This window comes from Engraulis encrasicolus, chromosome 12 (assembly GCF_034702125.1).
Source record: "Engraulis encrasicolus isolate BLACKSEA-1 chromosome 12, IST_EnEncr_1.0, whole genome shotgun sequence".
In the NCBI taxonomy this organism is placed as follows: Eukaryota; Metazoa; Chordata; class Actinopteri; order Clupeiformes; family Engraulidae; genus Engraulis; species Engraulis encrasicolus.
Window position 1 is genome coordinate 23,070,900 of NC_085868.1, and position 25,991 is coordinate 23,096,890.

Consider the following 25,991-nt stretch of genomic DNA (forward strand, 5'->3'; position numbering starts at 1 on the left):
TCAAGAAAACTGCTTGAACATACTTGACATTTGAGCATGTGATGTTTGGTTTGGTTTGGCCATACTGCCATTGGATTAGTAGCCTATAATGATCAGATCCTGCTTGTCAGTTCCACATGGGGAAGTGGGTAACAATGAAAATGACCTTCTTGTTTTTCAGTATGTGTCTGTAGAATTTGACTTTGTGCATTTGGGTCAGTCTAATCTAGTTGTGTGATGTCTACGCAGGTCACCTACCTTTATATCTGATTTATGATTGTGGTGGGAGAAGTGGGCCAGATAAGGCATTGGATTTTACACTCCTTTGATCTGCTGCTGGGTACATTTGGCTCCCCCCCTCCCCGTCTCCACACACACCCACGTCCACACACACCCACGTCCACACACACACACACACACACACACACACACACACACACACACACACACACACACACACACACACACACACACACACACACACACACACACACCTCTCTCTCTCTCTCTCTCTCTCTCTCTCTCTCTCTCTCTCTCTCTCTCTCTCTCTCTCTCTCTCTCTCTCTCTCACTCACACACACACACACACACACACACACACACACACACACACACACACACACACACACCTTCTTTGATGTCTTCCTGTAAACCATTTTAAAATGTGTAAAATCACAAATCAGTGTGTTGTAAAACCACACACGCTGAAACCTTACTTTTTATGTTGGTGAAGGATTAGCAGCGAATTAAGACAGTCAAGAAAGTCTGATGTGATCCGAATGCCACAGAGGAATTGCACTTGGAAACCTCACCTGAGTCAACTTTTATAATGACAACTTGTTCATAGGCTACTGTATGTGGTACATATTTTACTTTACTTTCATCAGGGATACGTTGATCATACTAGTGAATGTTAGTTCATTATTTAGTAAATATTCAAAAAAAGGTCAAATTTGGCAGTGTACATCACAGTTTCCAAGAGCAGCATAGTTGCAGTGCCTTTAAAAAAAAAAGTATTTGTTTGGGGCTTTTTGCCTTTTATTATTACAGGACAGAATGAGGGTAGACCGGAAATGACTGGGAGAGGGAGATGGGGGAGGATTGGGAAATGACCCTGTCCGGACTTGAACCGGGGTCCCCGAGGGTGGGCATGCAAGCCCAAGTGTGGGGGGCTTAGTGTGCTGCGCCACAATGCCCCCCTGCAATACCTTTTCTTTGACCATATCCTACACAGTGTGCCTTCAAGGTACACTGGGGTCAAAGACCTGCAGAATGGCATTGTCATTCAGTGTAACGGATGCCTTCTGCTGACTGTAACTGTAAAAAACATGACTCTTTTTATTTATTTATTGTTACAGGGAATTCATGAAAGCCCCGGCTGTCATCCATCCACTTGAAACAATTTAAAAATCATGTTCTTTTGCAGTTACAGTCGGCGGAAGGTGTCCGTAACACTGAATGACAAAGACGTCTTTGACCCACTGGTATTTTCACTGTGTGTACTTTAGGACCAGCATGAGGTCCATGAAGCGGCGTGTGAAGAAGCTGGATATGGTGACATGGCTGCTGTTCCTCATGGTGGTGATCCTCTTCGTCCAGATGACCCGCGTCTACAGCTCCATGCCTCTCATCCCCAGCCTCCCATGGTCACGTGACACGGACGACTTCCAGGATAGGCTGGAAGCCATCCTCCACAGACCCACCTGGATGCCCGAGAGCTGGGACAAGCAACATCCCGACCTGGAACGGTACTGGAGGGAGGAAAGGTTAAGGCGGCAGGTGCGCAAGAGGCTGAGAGGGACGTCGTTGGGGCTCACCCGCAGCGAGATACGAACCAGGTTTGCGAAGCGCGTCCTGGATCGCCTCCGGAAGGGGGACATGTCCAACGAACGGATGCTCAGCCTCCTCGTGCGCGGGCAGATTCAGCACTACTCTTTGGAGAACAAGTTCAACGTGGTCTCCAAGAGGCAGCGTGAGACAAGCAGGTCCAGCAGGGAGGAGCTGCTGTGCCAGCTGAAGAGGCAGGTGGGGAGATGGACCCTCAGCGGGACGGAGGAGCCTTTCTCCGGCCTGGGCTGGGCCAAGCTGGTGCCCAACGCCACTGTGGAGCAGCTCTACGGGGAGCGTCTGAAAACGTGTGCCGTGGTCTCCTCAGCTGCCTCCATCATCAACTCCGGTCTGGGAAAGGAGATAGGTGAGTCTGTTTTTTGTTGGCGGAAGGAGTCGCGTTGCTTCACGCCTTCCCTCAGGAGGGATGGCTATGCCTTTTTTTATTTTAGCATCATTTAATTCATTACGTTGCAGTAAATTTAGCTGAGCCTTATCCAAAATGATGCACAAAAGGAGGATTCCGGAATCCTGGACGTGTGGGAGTGTGACATGGCCAATCAGAGGTGAAGGCTCCATGACATCCCCCATCCAGGTCCGCTTGAAGTTCAGCGTCTTGTGCAGCAATAGCATACTAGCCTAATGTGGAGCACGCAAATCCTAATACTGCAAGGTCAGGCAGTTTGCATGAAGTCAAATGAAACCGGCTGATAAGATGCATCAGGCTGCTTCAGTTATCACACCTCCAACCCAAACACACACACACACACACACACACACACACACACACACACACACACACACACACACACACACACACACACACACACACACACACACACACACACACACACACACACACACACACACACACACACAATTTTCCAAATACCTTATTCTGAAGGGGAGAATAGCAGTAGAAGTTTGAGAAACACTGCCTTCTGTGATGGGTTGTCCTCACTCATACCGATTCCAATTCCCCCTAATTGTCTCATTCACACACACATTCATGTACACACACATGCACGCGCACACAGACACACTGTTTTATTGGCTTAAGGAGTCATGTTGCCAGACCCATGTTGTCTTTTTGGGAGGAACAGTGATGCGCTTTTTTCTTTACATTGAACTGACATTCATCCAAAGTGACATACAAAAGGAGGACACAGAGATGGGGAGCAAACAAAGAGTGAAAACAAAGAATTAACAAAGGCAAAAGTTGGAGAAGTATAGGGTTCACACCAGGACAGAAGAGAAAACGCAGGGAGGGAGTTCAACGCAGGATATGCTTGCTGCAGGATACGTGTGCACTTTTCATGGCGCAAACACAAATTAATTGGAAAAATCAGAAAAATTGGAAAAATCCAAAGGAGTGTGCGAACCTTTTTTCAGAAAATACGTAATCTTTTTGTTCAGCACCAGGGATTGTGCACAAGTAACTCTCTACAAGCAAACACAAATTAAAGCACAATGCTAATATACATTGAACCATCCTCTTCTGGAGAGAAATTTGTTTTGGGCACAGAGTCTTTCAGGTGTAAAGAAATCCTGCATACTATCCATTCCACCAACAAGCTTTAATACAATCTTTCAGTCATCCGACCCTTTTCAGGTGAAGTCGCCTTGGGCAAAGAGTCACAAGACACTTCACACAAACTATTCAACACAATAGATAACACAAGAAAACAACAAAACATGCAAGAGTGGAACCAACGCAAAACATGTAAACATATCACCAACCTCTCACCTAATCACATACCCACACACAACAGCATTCATAATAGGTAACAAATATTACACATAAAATTTTCCTAAAGTGGCATCAAGCCCATTTAAATAGATATGTAATGTGGACCTAGAATTGTGTTGCTTTGTCACACATAGGATTAAATTGCTTTGTCACACATAGGGATTCAATTCTTTCCTATTTATTTAACAATAACATATTAATTACATTTAAAAAAAACATTGAACCCCTTCACCACATGCGCCCACACACAGACACACACACACAGACACACACACACACACACACACACACACACACACACACACACACACACACACACACACACACACACACACACACACACACACACACACACACACACACACACACACACACACGTTCCTTCCTTGTTCCCTTCTCCTCCTCCTCTCTCTTTTCACATTTGCCCCTTCCTTAGTTTCTCCTTCTCAGAGCGTCTGCTAATGTTTCAGCCTGATTGTTGGCTGTGTAAGACCAAGACTACATGTACAGACAGCTAATGAGTGGGGTTGGTTTCTGAAGCCCCCTGGTCAGTCCCAATGTACTTCAAGAGTGACCCTTCAGTCCTTAAGTAAGGACCAACTTGGCTCATCACCGGAGCAAACAGCAAAGCCAAGCTCTCACTCTCTGTTTAGGTTCGTTGGCACTTCAGCTGAAAACAAATGTCCCAACATTCATGTTCACTCTGCTGTGACAGTTTTAGCTGCCGCATGAAAAAAAACCCTCTGTGGTTTAATGATGTGGTTCGGTGAGTTTACATTCTCGTACACCAAAGAGGAAATTATAAATGTCTATACAGTATGTTCAAGTTACTGACCTGAGGTAGTTTAGGCAAGACCAAATTTAACGCCTATTCAAATTCTGGTTGTTTTTCCCACCCCATTCCAATGTCCTTCCCCACCTCTTCCAAGAGCAGAACCATTGTTACAGTATAGATTACTATACTGTAATTATATACAAGGCTCTGGCCTAGACTGGTTTATACTTCCCTCTAGTGGTTCATGTGATACAATGTGCCAGCCGTGTAAGTTCTAATGGTAAAATACTGTTACTGTCCCTTTTACTGTTAGAGACTGGAATTAAAATCTTTTAAATTCTCAAGTGGTTTGAGAGGGTTGACAACGGGTTTTCTCAGGTAATGGTTCTTGCTGTTAAATAAAAAACTGTATATTTTTCTGCGGGCATACCATGCTGTCATGACAGTTGTGTTCCAGAATGCTTGCTGTTCCCAAGCCCCCGAGATTCGGCCATTGTTGATGTTAGGGAGTTAACCATCATCACAATGTAATTGAACATTCAACCATTAGTGTTTGGGAATTTTCTGTTTTTGCCAAGAGTGAGTGAAGGTGCCATTGCCTTTGGACAAATCCTACCCTCTGATCCTTGCAGTGTTAATTCAACACCTAGAGAGTACCCTGGGACCAAATACACTCTAGAGAATGTTAAATTAACTCTTTAAGTGTTGAATTAACACTGTACATTTTGCTGTGTAGTAATATATTTTGTGTCTTGGTGTGGGCAGACTCCCATGATGCAGTGCTGCGCTATAATGCTGCTCCGACAGAGGGCTATGAAGAGGACGTGGGCACCAAAACCACCATCCGTGTCATTAATTCCCAGGCAAGTGGCCTTACAGTACAAACTACACAGCTTTCAAATCATATCTGATTTTGATGTTGGGTTGTGCCGCACACATAAAGAGAATTGCAACGGTCAATCTGATCTCCAAACGTAGGCTAAACACTGAGACATTCAAAAATTCTATTTTGAGTCTTAGGCCATAACATTAAACCGGTTTGATATCCACAATTTGTGGTTGGCGACTCTGTCAACTGACAAAATGAAATCTTAGAACATCACACACAATGAAGGAAATTTGCCTGGCAAATGCTAGCGATGGTGCTGGGAGATAATATTCCACTGATTCGTAGGCCTAAACATCAAACCGGTTTGATATGCACAATTTGTGGTTGGCGACTCTGTCAACAGGCAAAATTATATCTTAGAACATCACACACAATGAAGAAAATTTGCCAGGCAAATGCTTGCAATGGGGCTGGGGGATAAAATTCCACTGATTCGTAGGCCTAAACATCAAACCGGTTTGATATCTACAATTTACGGTTGGCGACTCTGTCAACCGGAAAATCTTAGAACATCACACACGTTGAAGGAAATCTGCCTGACAATTGCTTGGAATGGTGCTGGGGTGTAATATTCCACTGATTGTCGTAAGGGGGGTTTTCAGCAGAGAATCGCACCAATAGTGGTGTAGTTGAGCCCGTATTTACAGTACAGGGCACGCCTACCTTCATAGTAGGGAAGACTAGGGAGGAGTCGCAACAGGTGATGGTTGCAGCATCTAGTTATTTCCTCCCTATCAGATACAAGCTAGAGTGATTATACTCATACTGTGCAAAGAATGACTCAGCACATACAGTATGAGTATAATCAAGACAAGCTGGGCCACTTCACAGTGACTAGACCCAGGGATGACTGGAGCACTCAGCAACTTTTTTGAACTTGAAAATTATTTTGGTGCACAAAGTGACTGACGTTTCGGCGCACCTGCGCCTTCCTCAGAGTCCTTGATATGGCTTCCCTCGACTGTGAGCACCACCAAGGCTGAAGCGCAGACATCCACTCTTCGATATGATTATAATCACTCTAGCTTGTATCTGATAGCAGGAAAAGCAAGATGTTGCAACCATCTCCTATTGCGACTCTACCCCAGTCTTTCATGCACAGAAGCAACCGTGAAACTACTTCTTTTATAAGGAAAAGCATTTGGTATTGGTGGTGTGAACTAGTAAACACATGGTATCACTCACACACACCTACACACACACACACACACACACACACACACACACACACACACACACACACACACACACACACACACACACACACACACGCACACACGCACACACGCACAACCTTCCACATATTACTAAATTGCATATGCCAAAAAAAATCTTTGTGTATCTTTATTCTTGACAGATTCTTGGCAGTCCGAGATTTAATTTTAGTCGCAGTGAACTCTACAAAAACGTCACCCTGCTAGCATGGGACCCTGGACCATATAATGGAGACCTGCACAGGGTGAGTGCTAGTAGTTTGTTTACAGTTTTTCTTGATCGCTTTAACACATTTTTTTAAACTGACTCACACAAAGTCGTCATGATCACTATTTCAGCAAAGCAAAAGACACGTTGTGCATATGTGTGAACACATTCTTGTTCACTTGACATATTTCCCATTCATACAGTATAACACGTTTTTTGCTAAACAGTTAACGCATGTGCCATTTAAGTAGTGCACATTTCATTGTTTAAGCTCTGATAACCATACAGAAAAATCTACTCCTGACTTTTAGAAACTACCGTTAGTTGTGTGAACACACCAGAGCACCTATTTGACACTCCTTCTCAAAAATCTTAATTTAGCAATCAGTCTTTATACACAGTGTCTTCTTGTTTGTTCTTGGCATGGAGTTCTTTTGCAAATTTGTTGTAAGTGCATTCTCGTACTGCAAAATCATATTTTACTTTACACATATTTTCTGTAATACCGTTATCAGCCGTTAGTACATTTTTGATTACACTTGTAAAAAAAAGGAAAACAAACAAACAAAAACAAAACAAAAACTACATCAAAGCATTCTGATTTTCAATCCAATTCTTTGCAATAAGACATTATTGTTACACGGACCCACTACCTAGCCTACTGACAATTTTACATAAGAAAAGACACAACTCAAATCTTTATGCAAAGCATTTACTGGGCCAGCTATCTCTCAGTCAGTAGATCCTGATCAAGCAGAGTCAGTGGCTAAGTAAAAGAAACAACAATGGAACTGGCTTGAAAGTTATGTAATTGACAACAGTGTTAAATAACGGCAAATTGTGTCAACATGATAGCCGTGTTTTGGATTTTTACGACCATTGTGTAATGACTGACTGGGAGTGTTCATACACTGCTATGCATTGTGTATTGGACTGAAGACAGAGTTTGCTTTTATTGCATATGTTAAATATTTTGGAAACGTAGTAGCCTTTTGCAAACAAAGATGTTGTGTTTGGAGAATCAGTTTAACTGGTTAGCCCGTTGCGTGAACTGCTATGAAAATGTGCTTTTTGGAGTGATAACTGTGTCAAAGCAATCAAGAAAAACTGTATTTGTCTGCCTGTCTGTCTGTCTGTCTGTCTGTCTGTCTGTCTGTCTGTCTGTCTGTCTGTCTGTCTGTCTGTCTGTCTGTCTGTCTGTCTGTCTGTCTGTTATATTTGCTGTTCCATCCTGTTATAAATTGATAACCTTCTCTTCTCTTCTCTTCTCTTCTCTTCTCTTCTCTTCTCTTCTCTTCTCTTCTCTTCTCTTCTCTTCTCTTCTCTTCTCTTCTTTTTTTCTTTCAAATTTCCCCCTGGATGAATATAAAGAATCTTGAATCTTGAATGTATGTAATTGCACTATGCATTGTCATTACACTGTGTACAATGACATCAAAATAGTCTTGGGTTAAGAGGCAGCTAATGTCTTGCAAATGGCACTTACAGTAATGTTGTGCTACTGTAAGAACATTGTCTTCTGCATGTTGTTAAGCCACTCTGTGCAGGGCCGGATTAATGCATAGGCTAGATATGGCTGCAGCCTAGGGGCCCCCACCTGCCAGGGCCCCCCTGATTGGTCAGAAGTGAAAATTTGAAGAATTATGTTAGGCTAATATCGAACAATTCATCTGTCATGTTGAATAGAGTTGGTAGACATGCAGTCCTTAATTCCTAGCACGTAGTTATGACACTGCCTAGTATGTAAATTTGTCCTAGGGGCCCCAGGCCATCTTAATCCGGCCCTGACTTATACACTGCACCTTACACGCGCACACATGCTGTCTGTCTCTGTTTCTGTTTCTGTTTCTGTTTCTCCCTCTCTCCCTCTCTCTCCCTCTCTCTCTCTCTCTCTCTCTCTCTCTCTCTCTCTCTCTCTCTCTCTCTCTCTCTCTCTCTCTCTCTTGTCTCCTCTCTCTCTCTCTCTCTCTCTCTCTATCTCTCTCTCTCTCTCTCTCTCTCTCTCACACACACACACACACACATCCACACACACAGTGAGACACACAGTCATGGTGTGTCTTTGTTTGCTCAGTGTGTGTGTAAGCCGGCTAAGGCTACTGGTGCAGGGTAGCCACAGGCTTCCATTAAGCTCCCGTTCCAGAGAGGAGAGAGGAGACAGATCAGCAGGTGGCTGGATGAGCTGAAGACCTAATTGTGTTTCAGTGGAAGTGTGTGTTGTTGTGTGTGTGTGTGTGTGTGTGTGTGTGTGTGTGTGTGTGTGTGTGTGTGTGTGTGTGTGTGTGTGTGTGTGTGTGTGTGTGTGTGTGTGTGTGTGTGCGTGTGTGTGTGTGTGCGTGTGTGTGTGGACACGTGTGGATGAGGACACGTGTGTGTGTGCGTGCATGTGTGTGTGTATGCATGCGTGTGTGTGTAGAGTAGAATAGAGTAGTCTCTACCACTCTATGTGTGTGTGTGTGTGTGTGTGTGTGTGTGCACTGTAATTGTGTTTCAATGAAAGTGCTGCAACAGACTCTGTAAGGCATAAACAGAGTGTAGGAGGGATGAGCAAGTGAATCAGGTTAATGAGTTGTGTGCTCAGCAAGGCAAAGAGACGTCACCTGGATTTATAGTAGCTGTCCTAATTAAATGTTAGTGTAAACTTTGTTCTGCTGTAGTGAAAAGTGTGTATGTACACACTGTGGGTGTTGGGAACATTAAGGCACCCCCCCCCCAAAAAAAAAAAATATTTTGTGTGTGTGCATGTGAGAGAGAAAGAAAGAAAGAAAGAAAGAAAGAAAGAAAGAAAGAAAGAAAGAAAGAAAGAAAGAAAGAAAGAAAGAAAGAAAGAAAGAAAGAAATACAAAGATAGAGCGCAGATGCGTGTGCAGGTGTATGTGTGTGCACATGTGCTTACTTGTAAGGTAAGGTTTTTGATGGTTGATTGTAGTTTAGTAATCGCATGCAAGCCGCACAATCAAGTTCCTTAATTGCTCACGTCTCCTTGTTGCACTACACCTTAGAAACATCTTTCTTGCCAACCTTCGTCAGAAAGGGTCATGGACAAATTTTCCACTTCTAAATGAGCGTCCTTGATACACCTTGGGAATTCCATTGATGTGCTGTATTGCATACAGGATATGTCTCTGTGCAAGAACAAACACTCGCCATAATGATGTACACTCACTTCTCCCAACCCCAGCGCTGTACAACGCATACAGACTAGGGGTTGACCGACACAAGTTTTTTAATGGCCGATGCGATACCGATTTTTTTTTTCATCACCCTTGGCCGATACCCGATTTCCGATACCGGATATTTGGGGCCGATATGGGTTAAAAAAAAGGTTAAAAAATGACAAATATTCCAGGTCTCAAGTTAGAAATAAACATTCCTTTAACATTATCAAATTGAGGTAGAACTTGTAACATTTAAACACCCACTCTAACAATCAAGTAATGTCTAACAATCAAGTAAAAAAAAATAAAGTGTCTTGGTGCTTTAAAAAAAAACGAATGACAAAAAATAATAAATATTGCTTATCGGACAAAACCACACGCGTATCAGCCGATACCGATACATTTAAAATGTGCAAATATCGGCCCGCTATCGGAGTGATATATATATATCGGTCTATCCTTAAAAGAGACTACAGTGTTTCCCCGCAGGGACCTTGTTAGTTGTCCAGAAAGGTATTGGGGTTATGGTTGAGAAATATATCAGCAGTGATGTAGGATTTGTATCATTCTTTTTCATCAAGCTTGTACAAGGCACTGCATGGCTGCTGCTGCATGAACGAGAAGGTAATTGATGAAGTGTCCATGGTCATTATCCATCACCTTAACAACAACAAACTCAGAAGTGTTTTGCTGGATGCATTCCGTTTCTTCTCTTTCTGTGCTATGGGTGAGTGTCTGCCCGTGTGTGTGTGTGTGTGTGTGTGTGTGTGTGTGTGTGTGTGTGTGTGTGTGTGTGTGTGTGTGTGTGTGTGTGTGTGTGTGTGTGCGCGTGTGTGTGTGTGTGTGTGTGTGTGAGAGTGTGTGTGTGTGTGTGTGTTTGTTTCTGCACGTGCGTGGGTTCGTGCATGCGTATACATGCACTGTGCACTGTGCGTGTGTGTGTGTGTGTGTGTGTGTGTGTGCATGGATGCATGCGTGCATATGCATGCAGTTGCGCTGTGCATATGTGTGTGTGTGTGTGTGTGTGTGAGTGTGTGTGTGTGTGTGTGTGTGTGTGTGTGTGTGTGTGTGTGTCTGTGTGTGTGTGTGTGTGTGTGTGTGTGTGTGTGTGTGTGTGTGCGTGTGCATGGATGCATGCGTGCGTATGCATGCAGTTGCGCTGTGCATATGTGTGTGTGTGTGTGTGTGTGTGTGTGTGTGTGTGTGTGTGTGTGTGTGTGTGTGCGTGCGCGCGCGAGCACATGTCCGCACACACATGCATGCAGTTGTAGAGTTGTTGGTGTTTGTGTACGCACGCAAGCGCACGTGTGTATGTCTGTGTCTGTGTAGTGTGTAGTGTGTGCTCTTATGCCCGGCTGTGTTTGCCTGTGAGGCTCTGCTGAATGGACTTGAAGTCTGAACAGATGTTGTTTTTTCCATGGCCACAAATGTGCCACGGCATTAATCAAGATAGCTGAGTAGCTGCTGATGCACTGCCAGCAGCCTGCACATGGAGCAAGCAGGCAAGAGAGGCACACACACACACACACACACACACACACACACACACACACACACACACACACACACACACACACACACACACACACACACACACACACACACACACACACACACACACACACACACACACACACACAGACACACACTAACACATAGACACACACACGCGCACACACACACAGACGTGCACTCCCGCGCCGACGGACACAGACGCTGCTGGCATGGCTCAAGTTCCTTATGGCTTAGTTTTTGTGCTATCCAGTAATGATGCTTTTTCAAACTAATGCTAAGTCGATTTTTACCTTGCAGGGAAAGAAAGGAATCACCGGAGCATCTTCAGATGTGGAAATGAACTTGTTTTATTGGGCAAGCGCCAAGACTAACGTTTCGACGTTCTCACGTCTTCTTCAGAGTCAATATAATCTATATATATAGATTTTTACCTTGGTCACCCCCGACAGGTTGCAATAGTCTCTGGTTCGAGCCATGGAGAGGTGCACTACTCCCTCGAAACTGACAGAGTGTTGTTGTGAGGATGGCAAAACAGAATTCAGAGGTGCCTTCCGCCCATTTTGACGAATCACCAAAACTACTTACCGTGATATTACTTAATCTATCTGAGAGTTGATGTCAAGTTGGGTAATTGGAATGCACTGATTGCAATATTCTGTGGCACAAGCTTGGGTAACACTTTATACTTCATTTTAATGGGGCTTTTATTGCAGTGCACTTACTCATTAGGTACATAACTTGTGTAATAACATGTAAGTACAACTGTAGTATAGGTTATTACATATATTTTATGTAACTACATGCCATGATGTATAATTAAGTGGTTTTATAATACTTTGTCAAAGTGATGAATTCTTCAAAGGGCAAAGGGCTGAACTGAGGCACAAGGCACCCTTGGTATGTAGATACATGTTTTGAGTACAATGTACTAGCATGTACTACAGTTGTGCTTTGTTCCGCTGTACCTAATTAGTAAGTACACTGTAATTAAAGTCCCCTTAATATAGTGTTACCCTGGAGGGTCATTTCGGAAGGCTGATTGACTGGTGATTGGTGTCGAAAGTTGTGGAAGATAAATCCAATGCAGAGTGGCTGTTACTCCGTTATTAAATATTGTACACTCTTTTCCAATCAGAGAAATATAAACAGCACGACTAGGATTTGTCTTATTTTTTCTCCCACAAGCATCTTGGCCTGCATAGCCTTCCCCAGTGTGTAATGTCTTGTCCTAAAGTTGTGAAATATATTGCGGAAAAATACAGCAGCATACATTTTCCATCCTCCTCATGACCATTCGTACTTGTACTCTCTCCATTCTAGTGGTACCAGGAGCCGGATTTCGACCTGTTCAGTGCGTACGTGGAGCGCAGGCGTCGTAAGCCCAGCCAGCCCTTCTACATCCTGCACCCCAGCTACCTGTGGAGGCTCTGGGATGTCATTCAGGGAAACACCAAGGAGGACATCCAGCCCAACCCCCCCTCCTCTGGCTTCACAGGTTAGTCTTTCATTGAGCCTGTTTATATGCACATCAATAAACCATTTATGATCAGGTTTTTGTAGTGATCGATTTATTTAAGTGCTAATGTAAACTGAATAAACTATTTAGAATTATCAGTTTATTCGCACAGTTAAGATAACAGATAAACTGATTTCTCAAGACATGTATCCAGCATCATCGGGTTATTATCAGGTAATTGGCGTTCTAGAATGATAAGTAGCCAATCACAAGCCTTGAATTCTAGCTTCGTGTCACACACTTCAGTGGAACACATGTAACCGACAGATTGCATGTAAACGACAATCAACAGTTTACTCCAATGACCTGTTTATTCCAATAACCCGATTATTGTGGTAATGTAAAGGGGCTCATTGGTGACACTGTACACACCAATATATCAGTGGATATTTAGCTAGTACTGTACATCTGATCAGTGAATAATCTAAATGGAAGGGGGGGGGGGTGTTCTGGTGCACTGTGTTAAGTCATCTATTCCATGTGTGGGCAATTGGCACCAGGGAGGGCATCCAGCCCCTCTTGTTGTCATGGGTGAGTTCTGCATTGGTGATACTGTGTAGGCCAGTGGTTCTCAACCTGTTTTCAGCAAACACCCCTTTGACCTCATCATAAACCTCCCAATGGCCCATTGACTTCATCATAAGCCTGCCAATGCCCCCCACCCACAAAATTGAAATAGACCAATGCCCCCCCCCATTGCAACTGAGCATCCCCTCTTTTCAGCTGTCCTCAACACCCCCTGAGGCCTCTCTAACGCCCCCTGGGGGAGCTGTAGAGCCCCTGTTGAGAAATACTACTGTAGACCAATATCGGTGGATATTTAGCTAGTGCATATGATCCGTCAATAATCTAAATGGTGGTAGGTTAGGTCACCTCTACCATGTATGGGCAATTGGTACCCACCACCCTCTTCTGGCTTCATTCTGTAGGTGTGCCTTGCACTAGAGGCTCCTTTGTGTAACTAAAGAACCAGATGTGTTTGCAGGGAGGGGGTTATTTATTTGTTTTTATGGATTTACATATTTAATCTGTTCTGGATTTATTTATTTATCTCTTATCTGTTAAGTTATGTCTACCTTGTCTTCCCTGTACCTATGCAGCTATGCACCACTTGATATTTTTATGGGATAATAAGGTTGACTTTGACTTTGACTTTTGAGATACTCATACTGTATATGGGTGGATATTTAGCATTTTAAAACATGCATGTATCTCATCAGTCGATCGATGGAACGGAGGGTGCTGTGTTGTGCTGTTTTAAGTCACCTCTACTATGTATGGGGCAAATGCCCATGGGGACCCAGGTTCGAGTCTGGCCTGGTTGGATCATATCCCAACCCTCTGGTCATCTCTTTCTCCTACTCATTTCCTGTCCCATTCTTCAATTGCCGGTCGTAATAAAGGCATAAAAGCCCAAAACACATACAAAGTACTTTTGAAAAAATAATAATATTCTAAACGGAACAATGTGTGGCCAGTACTCTAATGGGAACCCTATCTGGAACTGATTTTTAGGATACAATATATTCACCTCTTCCTACAGTAGATACTGTATGCACATGTCATAAAGTAGGGCAGAGATGGTTTCATAAAGTGGCCAGGACACCTCTTCCTCAAAAGGGCATGACAATGTCAGGTAGTGCGTGTCGTGTTGCATTAGGGATGGCAGGTCTGTTGGGATTTTCCATTTCAAAGCTCTACTATACGCAGTACAGTTGGTGAGTCACCTCACCTGTCAGTCATTTCATAGGTGAGTGCACTGCAGCCAGTTTACATATTACTGAGAATAGAACCTCTCTGGTGTAACACCTGTCAGTCATTCATACAGTGTGCTGAGTCCTGGATGTATCAGCCCCAAGGTGCCGGGAGTAATGATGACCCTTCCGTGTTTCGGAGCTGGTTGTGATGAAATTTGTGGCAGTGTTTTCACTCCCCGAACCTGGGATGGGTGTCTCTTGTCCTACAGTAGATCCCTCGTCCTAGGTTTGTCTGCATGCACAACTGATTGTATGTAGTTATATACGGTACCCTCGCTTATCCCCCTCGAGCTAAAATTCCACTTCATCTTCCTCTGAATCATTTATCCCAATTTCTTTAGCATGAGAAACCTGTTTTTTTTGTTTATGACAAACCTCTTTGTGTTTTAGTACTGTATGACAGGTCTGTAACATGAAATGTAATGTACAGTCTGGTTCTGCACTGGCGAACCAATTGCTGTGGGACCAATGTCCAATATTCACATTTTAGACCAGTGGTGGGCAACCTTGATACATTAGTTACAAACCAGTGCCACATATTCCAAATTATCTGTTTTTACCTGAATCAAGATTCAAGGCTTTTATTGTCAGGCAACAACATTTAAAAACGCAACAAAATTGTGTTTTGGAGAAACCATACTCTGGGGGCGCTGCATCTCTGCGCGCTGACCTGTTTTTACTAGTTTCATTCAACCAGGCAATCAGGCTGGTTGAATTGGACAAGTACACCAAGTCATTTGGAATATGTGGCACTAGATTGTAACCAGGCCTGGAATTTCATCATTTTAGGGGCAAGGCCACTTGGCCTTTTGAGTTGTCCATTTTTTAAGGGCACCAAGGCCAAAGGCAGATAACCAAGGCCATAAATTAAAACCAAACACTAATGTGCGTGAACGGTAGGGTAACCATGTCTGTGACAGCAAAAAGGGGGACGTGTTTTTGTACGGGGGTTTGGTGGTCCTCCCCCAAGAAAATTTGATTTTCTTAGATGCAATTTCATGCATTTTAGTCAATTATGTGTCCGGCTTCATGCTAAACCACAAAACTTAGTCAGAGAGGGCACGAAGGCCACTGTGGCATTATGGCAGATATTTCTTTCAAGGGCACAAGGCCAAAGTGGGAGGGCACGAGGGCCATGGCCCTCATGAAATTCCTGCCCTGATTGTAACTAATGAGTCCATTTTGCCCATCACTGCCATAGAGTAATCAAACTCATTAAACACACAACCACTGTGCTAAACCCTCCCCAATGATTCGCCTGTCAGATAAAAAAAACAAACAAAAAAACAACTTATAACAGACAGAAAGTTGTTATTGTAGGATGGATTTCGCATCCTTTTTGGATTTTACCCTTGGAGACTCACCAGGAAACACATTTTCTGCCACAGGGCAAGGAAGGTTTGCCTTGTTAACAAGGCTATGCTTTTCCTGTTTTACCTGTTGCACTGGTGGTGATTCGGTAATTACTAACCAACGTCTCCATCTGGCTGAGGAGCTCAAAGTTCAAATCAATGTCAACTTTACTGTGAACTTCTTCACATGTACTACTAGAGATACAGAGTAATCAAAATAATCTTTCTGATTTTCTATCCTTTTTATGATGTTCTGTCATTTTCTGATTTTCCGTCTTTACTTGAAATTTTTAACCTTTGACCTAGCTACCTGACATACCCTAAAACTCTTTCCCATTTTTTTTATCAAAGCATGTTGAGCTGCCTGCGTATTTGTATAAATTGTGTTATACAAATGCAGATTATTGTTTAGATAGGGCAGGGCGAACATTAATGCAAAAGAGCACAAACAAATAACAACAGAACTCCACCTGTTGTGCCAAGTACCGTACTGTACAATCTCATGACTGGCTGGAATTAAACAGCATCTTGAGGGCAGCTTGCTGTTTAATTACCATATTGATGACAAATTATATTTTCAGGCCAACAACATTGTGGAAGATTTAGCCATTGCTGACTACATCAACATTTGAAAGCAAACCTGCTGTCTTTAACTATGGTGTGTATTTCACACATACAAAAATGTTTCGTTTCCCCCCCCCCCATATTAATTACTCATCCTCTTTTCAGTGGTCCTTGTAAAAAATACTCAACACAGTTACGCACAGTGGACGAACAGATTATTCAGCAGAGGAACGATTTTTTTTTTTTTCAGCAATAGATGAAACTCTGCTCTTTTCATTCTTGCTTCTTGGGCCCTCAGCACTGTTGCCGAGTGAATCTTTTGACTACACAGGACTCACAATGCTGTAATTTGTAATTTGCTGTAAAGTGTAAATTGAATGTGAAAATAAACAAAGCAAAAAAAATGTGTCAGCAAAATATTAGCCGTCCTCCAATTGGCCCTACAAATTGGCAAGCCGCAGTATTAGTTCCTCTCCGCCACTCCATCACTTAATACTTCCCTTTTGATTCCAAATTGTCTGTGCATAATTTATTGAGAGCTGCCCTCTTGACTGCTGTGTGCATTGGACAAAGGGGTTAGATGGCCCGGGCCTAGGGGAGTAGTGGGGGCCCCAGATTTGGGTTGTCATTGAATTATATGTATTAGGTTGAAGAGGGGCTTTCGTATGAGATTGTCCTGGGCCTGGCCAAAGCTGTCGGCGGCCCTGCGTGGAACGCCTGGGCACTGAGTGAGTCACCCTGCATCTGCATGATCTCCTCAGTGGGACTGCATAAGAAGCTGACACAGCAGCAGGCAGCATATGTATGTGCTTGTTATGCAAATCTTGTTAGCCCTGCTCGCCTCTCCTCTCCTCCCCGCTACTCCCCTCCCCTCCCCTCCCCTCCCCTGCTCACCCCGGCCACATCCAGCCTGCAGGGTAAGGGCAACGGGGTCAGTTGTCCCGGGCCCAGTGTTAGAGGGGTCCAGAACTGGGTCCTCATTACATTGTATTGTATGTCCTTGATGGGGTGGGGGTGGGTCTTTTAGATTACTTTGTCCTGGGCCCGGCCAAAGCTGTCAGCGGCCCTGCTGTTGTGTGCACTGAATCTAGGCCAGACAGGCACCTGGTTTTTCAAACAGTTTTGAACTTTTGCTGCATTTGTTCCTTGGAAACTATGAGGAGGACAGTGAGGGGTAAAAAAGGGGCGAGATAGAAAGACGAACAAAACGGCTGTTATTGCCTACAGGTGAAACGTTGGCACATTTAAAAGCTGCGTCCTTCTTGTCAGAGGTCCCTGTGTTGTGTCAGTGGCTGAGCTACATTTGTGCGGATTTCATCATGCGTAGAAGGTAGAAGCATTTCTCTGAAAATGGGAAAAGTTTCACCATTTACCATACTCTTTAAGACTTATTTAAACAGGCTTTTGTAGCAGTCAGCAAAAGCTTGGGACATTGTTCTTGTACATTTGTATTCATTTACTTGCTATACATTTTTAAATATATTTTGGGAATTTTTATGCCTTTGTTGTGACAGGAGAATTACAGAGGGACAGGAAATGAGCAGGGCGAGAGAGACGGGGAAGGTTCGGCAAATGAATCGAACCCGGGTCACCGGCGTAGTAACCCAGTGCCCTACCGTTAGGCCACGGCAGGACTACTTCTTACACATTTCGTTCCGTATGGTGTAGCATAGTTTATTAGGCGCACAGTCCTGCAATCTGGTCTGTCTCACAATCAACAATAACTCTGACAGACTTCTCCGTTTTTGCTTGCTAGATACAACATATACAACATATCCAGACTAAAAACCCATCTGTTTCACTTAGCCTATTCTTTATGATTCTTTAACTCTGTTTTGTTTTATTTTATTATTTTATTTCATATTTTATCATTATTTATTTATTTATTTATTTTTGTTAAAAAATAATTCTGTTTGTGTCTTGTTTTATTTTTTTGTTTCTCTCTGTACAGTGTCCTTGAGTGTTTTGAAAGGCGCTTTTAAATAAAATGCATTATTATTATTATTATTATTATTATTATTATTATTATTATTATTATTATTATTATTATATAACGGCATCTATAGGGACTACAGTATTGACACAGTATTGAAATGTGCCAGGTGTATCTTTCCATGCCTTATGTCCCTTTGGAATGGATCCAATAAAATTTCCACACACCTTCAAAATATAGTGTAGAGTCAATAATGCTACATGTATACACACAGTGTGCTACTGCACCAGTCTGTCTTTTTCTATTCTCGTACCTTCCATTCAGCATCTAACATCAACACGCACACACACACACAGACGCATGCACAGATGTTTTTTGGGTTTTTTTTTTCGTTAAATAAATAATTTCTCGGGGAAAATTATGTTGAAATTGCTCCAAGCTCTTTAAGCACATTAAAAAGCGCTTGTTCAATGAAGAAGCCCTCCCCAGGGATACCAAAGCACTCAATATCACAACTCTGAAGCCTGAAGGATATTGTACTTTTTTATTTCATAAAGCTGCTGTGTATCTCACACACACACACACACACGCACCCACACACACACACACACACACACACACACACACACACCACAAACACACACACATGCCACACACTACACACACACACACACACACACACACACACACACACACAGACACACACACACACACACACACGTCAGACTCCAGAGGCTTGTGTTCAGGTAGCACATGGTTCAATGAAGGTAGAGTACAGTAGAGTAGGAACACCACCACACCAATTGTATGCACTGTATATACCATACAGGGTTGTGTTTCTCGAAAGAGTAGTTGTTACCCAGTTAGCAACGTGGGTAGCTGCCAATGGGTAATTGCATTGCAGCCAACAAAGTAGCTAACATAGACAGCAACTACAGTTTCGAGGCATCCACCCCAGGCCTACGGAACTGAGGAAGGCCACACATTTACCCAGATCAGGAGGGTTTGGATCTGACAAGATTGATGTTGGATGAGACACTTGGAACATCACCACTGTTGCACAAAGGGTTACAAACGCACAACAAGCATGTGCACACACAAACACACAATGTCACATGCACACACACACACACACACACACACACACACACACACACACACACACACACACACATACATACTGAACATGTATGCTGCACACACACATGCACGCACGCACACACACACACAGTCACACATAAACACACACAGTACACATTGCTAGGTGTCTATTTGCTCTGCTCTGGCGCCGGACGGTGAGGGTGGCTGGGTGGACTCTTCGAGAGGGTTGGTCTTGTCCGAGCCCGGGGAGCTGCACTCCTGGCTGTGATTGGCTGCGGCTGGATTTGATGGCGGGGCGGCTACCTCGGGAGTGGCCGTCTGCGCATTGTTGTAGACGCGGCGGTTGAGCGGGATGGCCGTGGTCTTGGAGGGCATGGAGGTGTTGCCGTTCTCCAGGGCGCTGTGCTTTACGCCCAGCAGGATCAGGAAGCACTTGTAGAACTGGGAAATAGGAAATAGAAATCTGCTGAAATATATGGAAGCATAACCACAGACTTGGATGAGAACCAGCAGCATTGAGAAGCACTTGTAGAACTGGGAAGTAGGAAATAGGAACATTATGCATGGGAATATATGGAGGCATGACCATAGACTGGATGAGAACCAGCAGCATTTTGAAGCACTTGTGGAACTGGGAAATACATGTAGGGAATAGTACACATTGCACTACATTACATTACATTACATTACATTACTTAACATCACATTACACCTAAGATTAGGGCTGGACAAATTTTGATAACAAATTTTGCAGGACGATAAATTGGCCAAGAAATTGTTGCGATAAACGATAATATTGACGTTCTCATGGCCATTGTCAAACAATATAATGGCAGTGGGATAAAAATGCCATGAAAATGTGAATACACCCTTTCTAGTTTTGAAAGCGTTGCGGCAGGGAGTGCTAGATAGATAGATGGATAGATAGATGGGGCAGACAGACTGAAAATCAAAAGTAAATCAATGTTTAAGCGTCATCGCGTTGAGTGAAAAGTGCCAGTATTCAGTCTTTTGGGTAGAGAAAAAGAGATTGACGAGGAAAACAAAGAACCATGCAAATATAACTTATCATGCTTGAAAAAAAACGTATTGTGTGATGTATTGACTTATTGAGCATTGTGACAGCCCTACTCAAGAGGATCAGTAAGCACTTTTCGAACTAGGACATAGTAAATAGAAACATTATGCATGTGCGGAAAGCACTTGTAGAACTAGGAAATGGAATATACAGTGTATACACACTGTACTGCATTACATAACATTACATAACATTACTGTACTTTTACACAGGATGATCTGTAAGCACTTGCAGAACTGGGAAATATGAGGTAATATATTTAATGCAGGCCTAACCACAGACTGTATGTGGGGCAGCCATGGTTTAATGTTTCGGGAGTTGGGACTGTAGATCACAGGGTTGTAAGATTAATCCCCATCCTTACCAATCCCGTCCTCCGCTGATGTGCCCTTGAGCAAGAGACCTACAGTATCCCTAAACTGCTCCAGGGACTGTAACCAATATCCTCTAATATAAGTCGCTGGATATAACTGTGAGCTACATGATATAATGTATGTATGGTGTAAGAACCAGAGAAAGGGAACTCTTATAGAACTGGGAAATAAGACAAACACATTGTGTATTTATGGAAATGTTTGGAATCATAACCACACACATAATACATTGCACTGCATTACATTAGGCTACATTACACTCAGTAGGATCAGCCTACATACCGTGCACTGCCTGGCCAAAAAAAACATTGCCGCCCAAAAAAAGTCATACACAGAAAGTTGTTGGACCGCACTTAGCTTTGATTATGCCCTACATTTGGTGTTGTATTGTTTCAACAAACTTCTGTAAGGTATTTCCTTCCAGTGTTGTGTTAAGTTTTCACCAAGATATTGAGGATGCTAGAGTCTGAGCACTGTAGGAAGCCTTCTCCAGCACATTCCAATGTGTTTTGCATGACCACAGGATGTGTCTTCTGTAAGAGTGTAACGGTGTACAAAAATCTTGGTTCGGTACGTACCTTGGTTTTGGGGTCACGGTCCGGTACATTTTCGGTACAGTATATATAAAAAGAAAATACACTCAAACTGCTACTTTGGGATGGAGATTTCATCAGTGTAAGAAATAGTACTTTTCTCAAGGTCTCACAAAGAACAAGTCTCTACACCTGTTTTTTTCGTGCAGTTTCTCATAGCATTCTGCATGAGCCACTGCATGCAGTGGCAGTATAATGTCACTGTAGGCTGTCACACCTTTCGGTACAGCACTGTTCGGTTCGTTACAGGTCTTTTCGGTTCGGTACAAAATACAATACAGTGTACCTTTACAGGCCTAGTCTTTTGACATTGCATTGCATGTAATTGCACCTGAGTGGTTCAGGGAGCATCATGATTCTTACACGTGGCCTCCACAGAGCCCGGACCTCGACCTCATTGAGAATGTTTGGGATGTGCTGGGGAAGGCTCTGCACAGCGTTCAAACTGTACCATCATAAATATAAGATCTTCGTGAATACTTAACAACATATTAGTTTATGTGACCGCTTTTTTAGTGGCGACTTTTTGTTTTGTTTTCTTTTCTTTTCTTTTCGTTTCTTTTTTTTCTTTCATTACATATTTGACTATAGCATCACACATTATACTGTAAAATATTGCATTTCATTAGAGTATATTACATGGCATACTACAATTATATAGCCTATTATATTGTACTACACTTAATATTATATTGTACTACACTTGCTAAAAATGTTTATTTCTGGAAATGCAAAATGGCAGACAATGTAGGAGACCCCCCTTTTCATGTATGAAAAAGCACAATTTTCTCAGTCATAATGAATACTTAGAATTTGATGGTGGTAAGTATTCATGAAAAATATAACAGTCGCGAATGGGCAACAATGAGCATCAATTCTGGAAATAAACAACTAAAAATATTACACGGTGCACCTTTAAGCAGAAGCTGCTATCCAAATAAAATATGGGTCTACCCACAGACTGAATATAAACAGCTGGATGAACCTGCTGACATATACTGACTTTGTACTTTGTCGTCACAGTTGAAAACTAGTTAAACTCAGTTCCCATCAATCAGGAACCATTTTTTCTCTTCCCTAAAGAACTACTCATGTCAGTTGGTTTGATATTAGGTGTGGAAACCGGCACTGTCAGGGCCCTCTGTTGGCCTGAGAAAAACAAGCTATCTGTGAAGAGTTAATGAGGAACTATCTGTGCAGGGCACTAATGTGTCTTCACAAATTAATTACTAGACGTTGAAAGCGATTGAAGCTGGGAAAAGACTGAACCATGGGTGTCTGTCAGCAAGTAAATAAGCAATTACCCTGCCTCATACACATTTGCAATTCAGCCATTGAACCAACAGACCTTTAGGAGACGCTGATGATGTAACTCCTCAGACAGCTACCGTGTGTGTGTGGGTTAGTTAATAAAAGCACAGCCACAGCACAAAGGCAGAAAGGAATAGATAGGCTGTTGGAATTGGCAGGGGTTTGCTTTCTGAAGACAGGACGACGAAAGGTAGCAGATGTGCATACAAGATGAGGCTTGTCATTTCACATCATGTCTCTGCAAATGTTCAGCACGTCACGTCGGAACGGCTGGTTCAGATACAAGTCGACTTTGTTTGACTTTGCACAGACTCTGCACAGACTCTTGTTTCACCGGCTTCTCGTTCTCTCTCTCTCTCTCTCGCTCTCTCGCTCTCTCTCTCTCTCTCTCTCTTTCCCTCTCTTTCTCTCTTTCTCTCTCTCTGGTGTGTGTGCGCGTGTGTTTTGAGTCAGATGAAATTTTACTCTGATTAAACACTGCTCAGATTCATTTGACAGTCTCTTGGATCTGTGTGTGTGTGTGTGTGTGTGTGTGTGTGTGTGTGTGTGTGTGTGTGTGTGTGTGTGTGTGTGTGTGTGTGTGTGTGTGTGTGTGGCCTGCTTGCATCAGTGTGTGCCTAGTTCAGATCAAACCTGACTTTGCTTAGACTCGAAAGTCTCTGATTGTGTGTGTAGCTCTGTGTGTGTACACATGTGTGTGTGTACCTGCTTGCTTGTGTGTGTGTGTGTGTGTGTGTGTGTGTGTGTGTGTGTGTGTGTGTGTGTGTGTGTGTGTGTGTGTGTGTGTGTGTGTGTGTGTGTGTGTGTGTGTGTGTGTGTGTGTGTGTGTGTGTGTGTGTGTGTGTGTGCGCGTGTGCGCGTCTGCCTTTGTGTGTGCGCGGGCATGCGTGTCTGCCTTTGTGTGTGTGTGTGTGTGCATGCGTGCGTGCATGTTTGTGTGTGTTTGTGTGTTTTCCATCTGTGTGTGTGTGTGTTCCTTACTCTCTGTGTGTGTGTGTGTGTGTGTGTGTGTGTGTGTGTGTGTGTGTGTGTGTGTGTGTGTGTGTGTGTGTGTGTGTGCGTGCTTCCCCTCCTGTCTAGGCATCATGGTGATGATGGCCCTGTGCGAGCAGGTGGACGTGTACGAGTTCATCCCGTCCCGCCGCCAGACGGACCTCTGCCACTACTACGACTACCTGGAGAACCGGGCCTGCACGCTGGGGGCCTACCACCCGCTGCTCTTCGAGAAGGCCCTGGTGCGACGCCTCACCCACAGCACCGAGAGGGACATCGGGGTCAAGGGGCGGCTCAGCCTGCCGGGTTTCAGGACCATCCAGTGTGACACGTGACCTACTGTACGTACATGACCCAGTGCTTAATTTGAGGGGGAGCAAGGGGGAGCTAGCTCCGGAACCTCAGACGAGAGCTCCGGAACCTTGGATGGAACCTCATGGAAAGACATCACAGACCCCCCCCCTCGGGGGGAGCCACCCATCCTCTGCGCTCCGGGACCTCCCGCTTGACAAATTAAGAACTGACATGACCTGTCATGGCCAGTGTGGTGGTGTCTATGATGTAGGCACCCCATAGAGTTCAGGATTATCCATTGTGACACGTGACCTACCTATGGCCTTGTCTATGAAATATGCACTTCATAGGGTAGGAGAGGCCGCACTACAGTATTTAGGGATGAAGGGCTGCCTCACTCTGCCAGGCTTCAGGACCATCCAATGCAAGACGTGACCTATGGTCTTGTCTATGAAGCATGGACTTCATAGGTTTACAGGGTAAAAGTTACATTGTGTGACTTACAGTGTGTGACTTACAGTGACCTAGGGTGTAGCTGTGTCTATCAAGTCGACACTTCGCAAGAAGCGAGTGATATAGTCATGACATACTGTACTGCCAGGGTCGGATTAAGATGGCCCGGGGCCCCTAGGCTACAGGCTGCTGTGGGGCCCCCCAGAAGCCAAATTTCGTATGTAGACAGTGTCATAATTACGAGCTACAAGCGGATTCCAAAAAAGTTGGGACACTTTGTCTTCTGTGAATAAAATCAAAATGCTGGCATTTTCAAAACATCTAATATGTTAATAAGGTAGAGCATTATGTACAGACAACATATCAGTTGTTAAACTCGAGCAGAATTATTGTTTTGAGGTAATTATGTGATCATTTAAAATTTGACCCATGCAACAAATCTCAAAAAAGTTGGGACAGGGCCAAAACATGTTGTAATAGTTGGATAATTCTAAAAATTACACAAGGAAGAATATTCTAAAAGGAACTATATTGACTGCCAACATGAATGCACAAATAAAATACCATCACATAGAGGCTGTGGCACTCAGCAGCGAAGATTTTGAGGGACTAGTTACTTATCTATTACACAGAGAGATTCAATTATCAAAATTGCAGGCATATAAGGCCTATTTCGGTAATATAGAGTTCTGTGTAATCATTGCACGAGTTATGAGATCATGACATACTTGTGGTCAATAAGCAAACAATGACACTGCAACAATGACAGCTCCCAAAAAAATGACCATAAACACAACACTTGATTAATGCACATGATGCAGACATTAAACAGTGTTGCATGCGGAAAAGCTCATTCTATGGACCTAGGAGACATGGGAAACTGTCCTCTGATTACAGAATGGAAAATATTTAATCCTTTTTGAACATTATGGAGTCATGCACCCTCCAGGTTATATAGAAAATGAATACTTCAGCTTGATTTAGTGGTCAGTCTGAAAGACAGCATATATGATGGTAAGGGGGTGCAGAGGTGACTTGGTTAGGGTCTTCTTACTCATGTAGAGCATTAAAATGAATGTTGAATGATGCATACAGACTTTAAACAGCAAACATAGCTACCAAGGCATTATATTTTGGAGCACCGCCTTTAGATATTACCCCATAATGGTGGCAAATTTCAATCTCTACTATGTTCCAACAGTGTGGTTCCACCATAAGAGTACACAGGTCACAAAATTGTTTTCTTGCAGTCAGGATAAGCCACATATTAAGCATAACAAAAAGGTAAACAAGTTGAAGAACACACCTATCAGTTGAGCTGCCAAAATCATGTCTCGCACATCAAAATATCTAATTT

General features: G+C 43.3%; 2 protein-coding genes across 2 annotated transcripts in view; one reads left to right on the plus strand and one right to left on the minus strand.

The window, feature by feature from the left end:
- The first annotated feature begins 1,256 nt into the window (after positions 1–1,256).
- On the plus strand, positions 1,257–24,878 carry st6gal2b (ST6 beta-galactosamide alpha-2,6-sialyltranferase 2b). Its single transcript, XM_063211773.1, has 5 exons — positions 1,257–2,173; positions 5,097–5,194; positions 6,578–6,679; positions 12,636–12,810; positions 23,975–24,878. The coding sequence occupies exons 1-5, from the start codon at positions 1,438–1,440 to the stop codon at positions 24,220–24,222; spliced, it is 1,359 nt and encodes a 452-aa protein (XP_063067843.1). The 5' UTR covers positions 1,257–1,437; the 3' UTR covers positions 24,223–24,878.
- tmtops2a (teleost multiple tissue opsin 2a) overlaps positions 19,153–25,991 on the minus strand; it is a 41,398-nt gene continuing 34,559 nt past the window's right edge. The window contains exon 4 of the mRNA XM_063211772.1: positions 19,153–19,979. Coding sequence (XP_063067842.1) covers positions 19,698–19,979 — 282 coding nt within the window. The 3' untranslated portion in view covers positions 19,153–19,697. The remainder of the gene's footprint in view (positions 19,980–25,991) is intronic.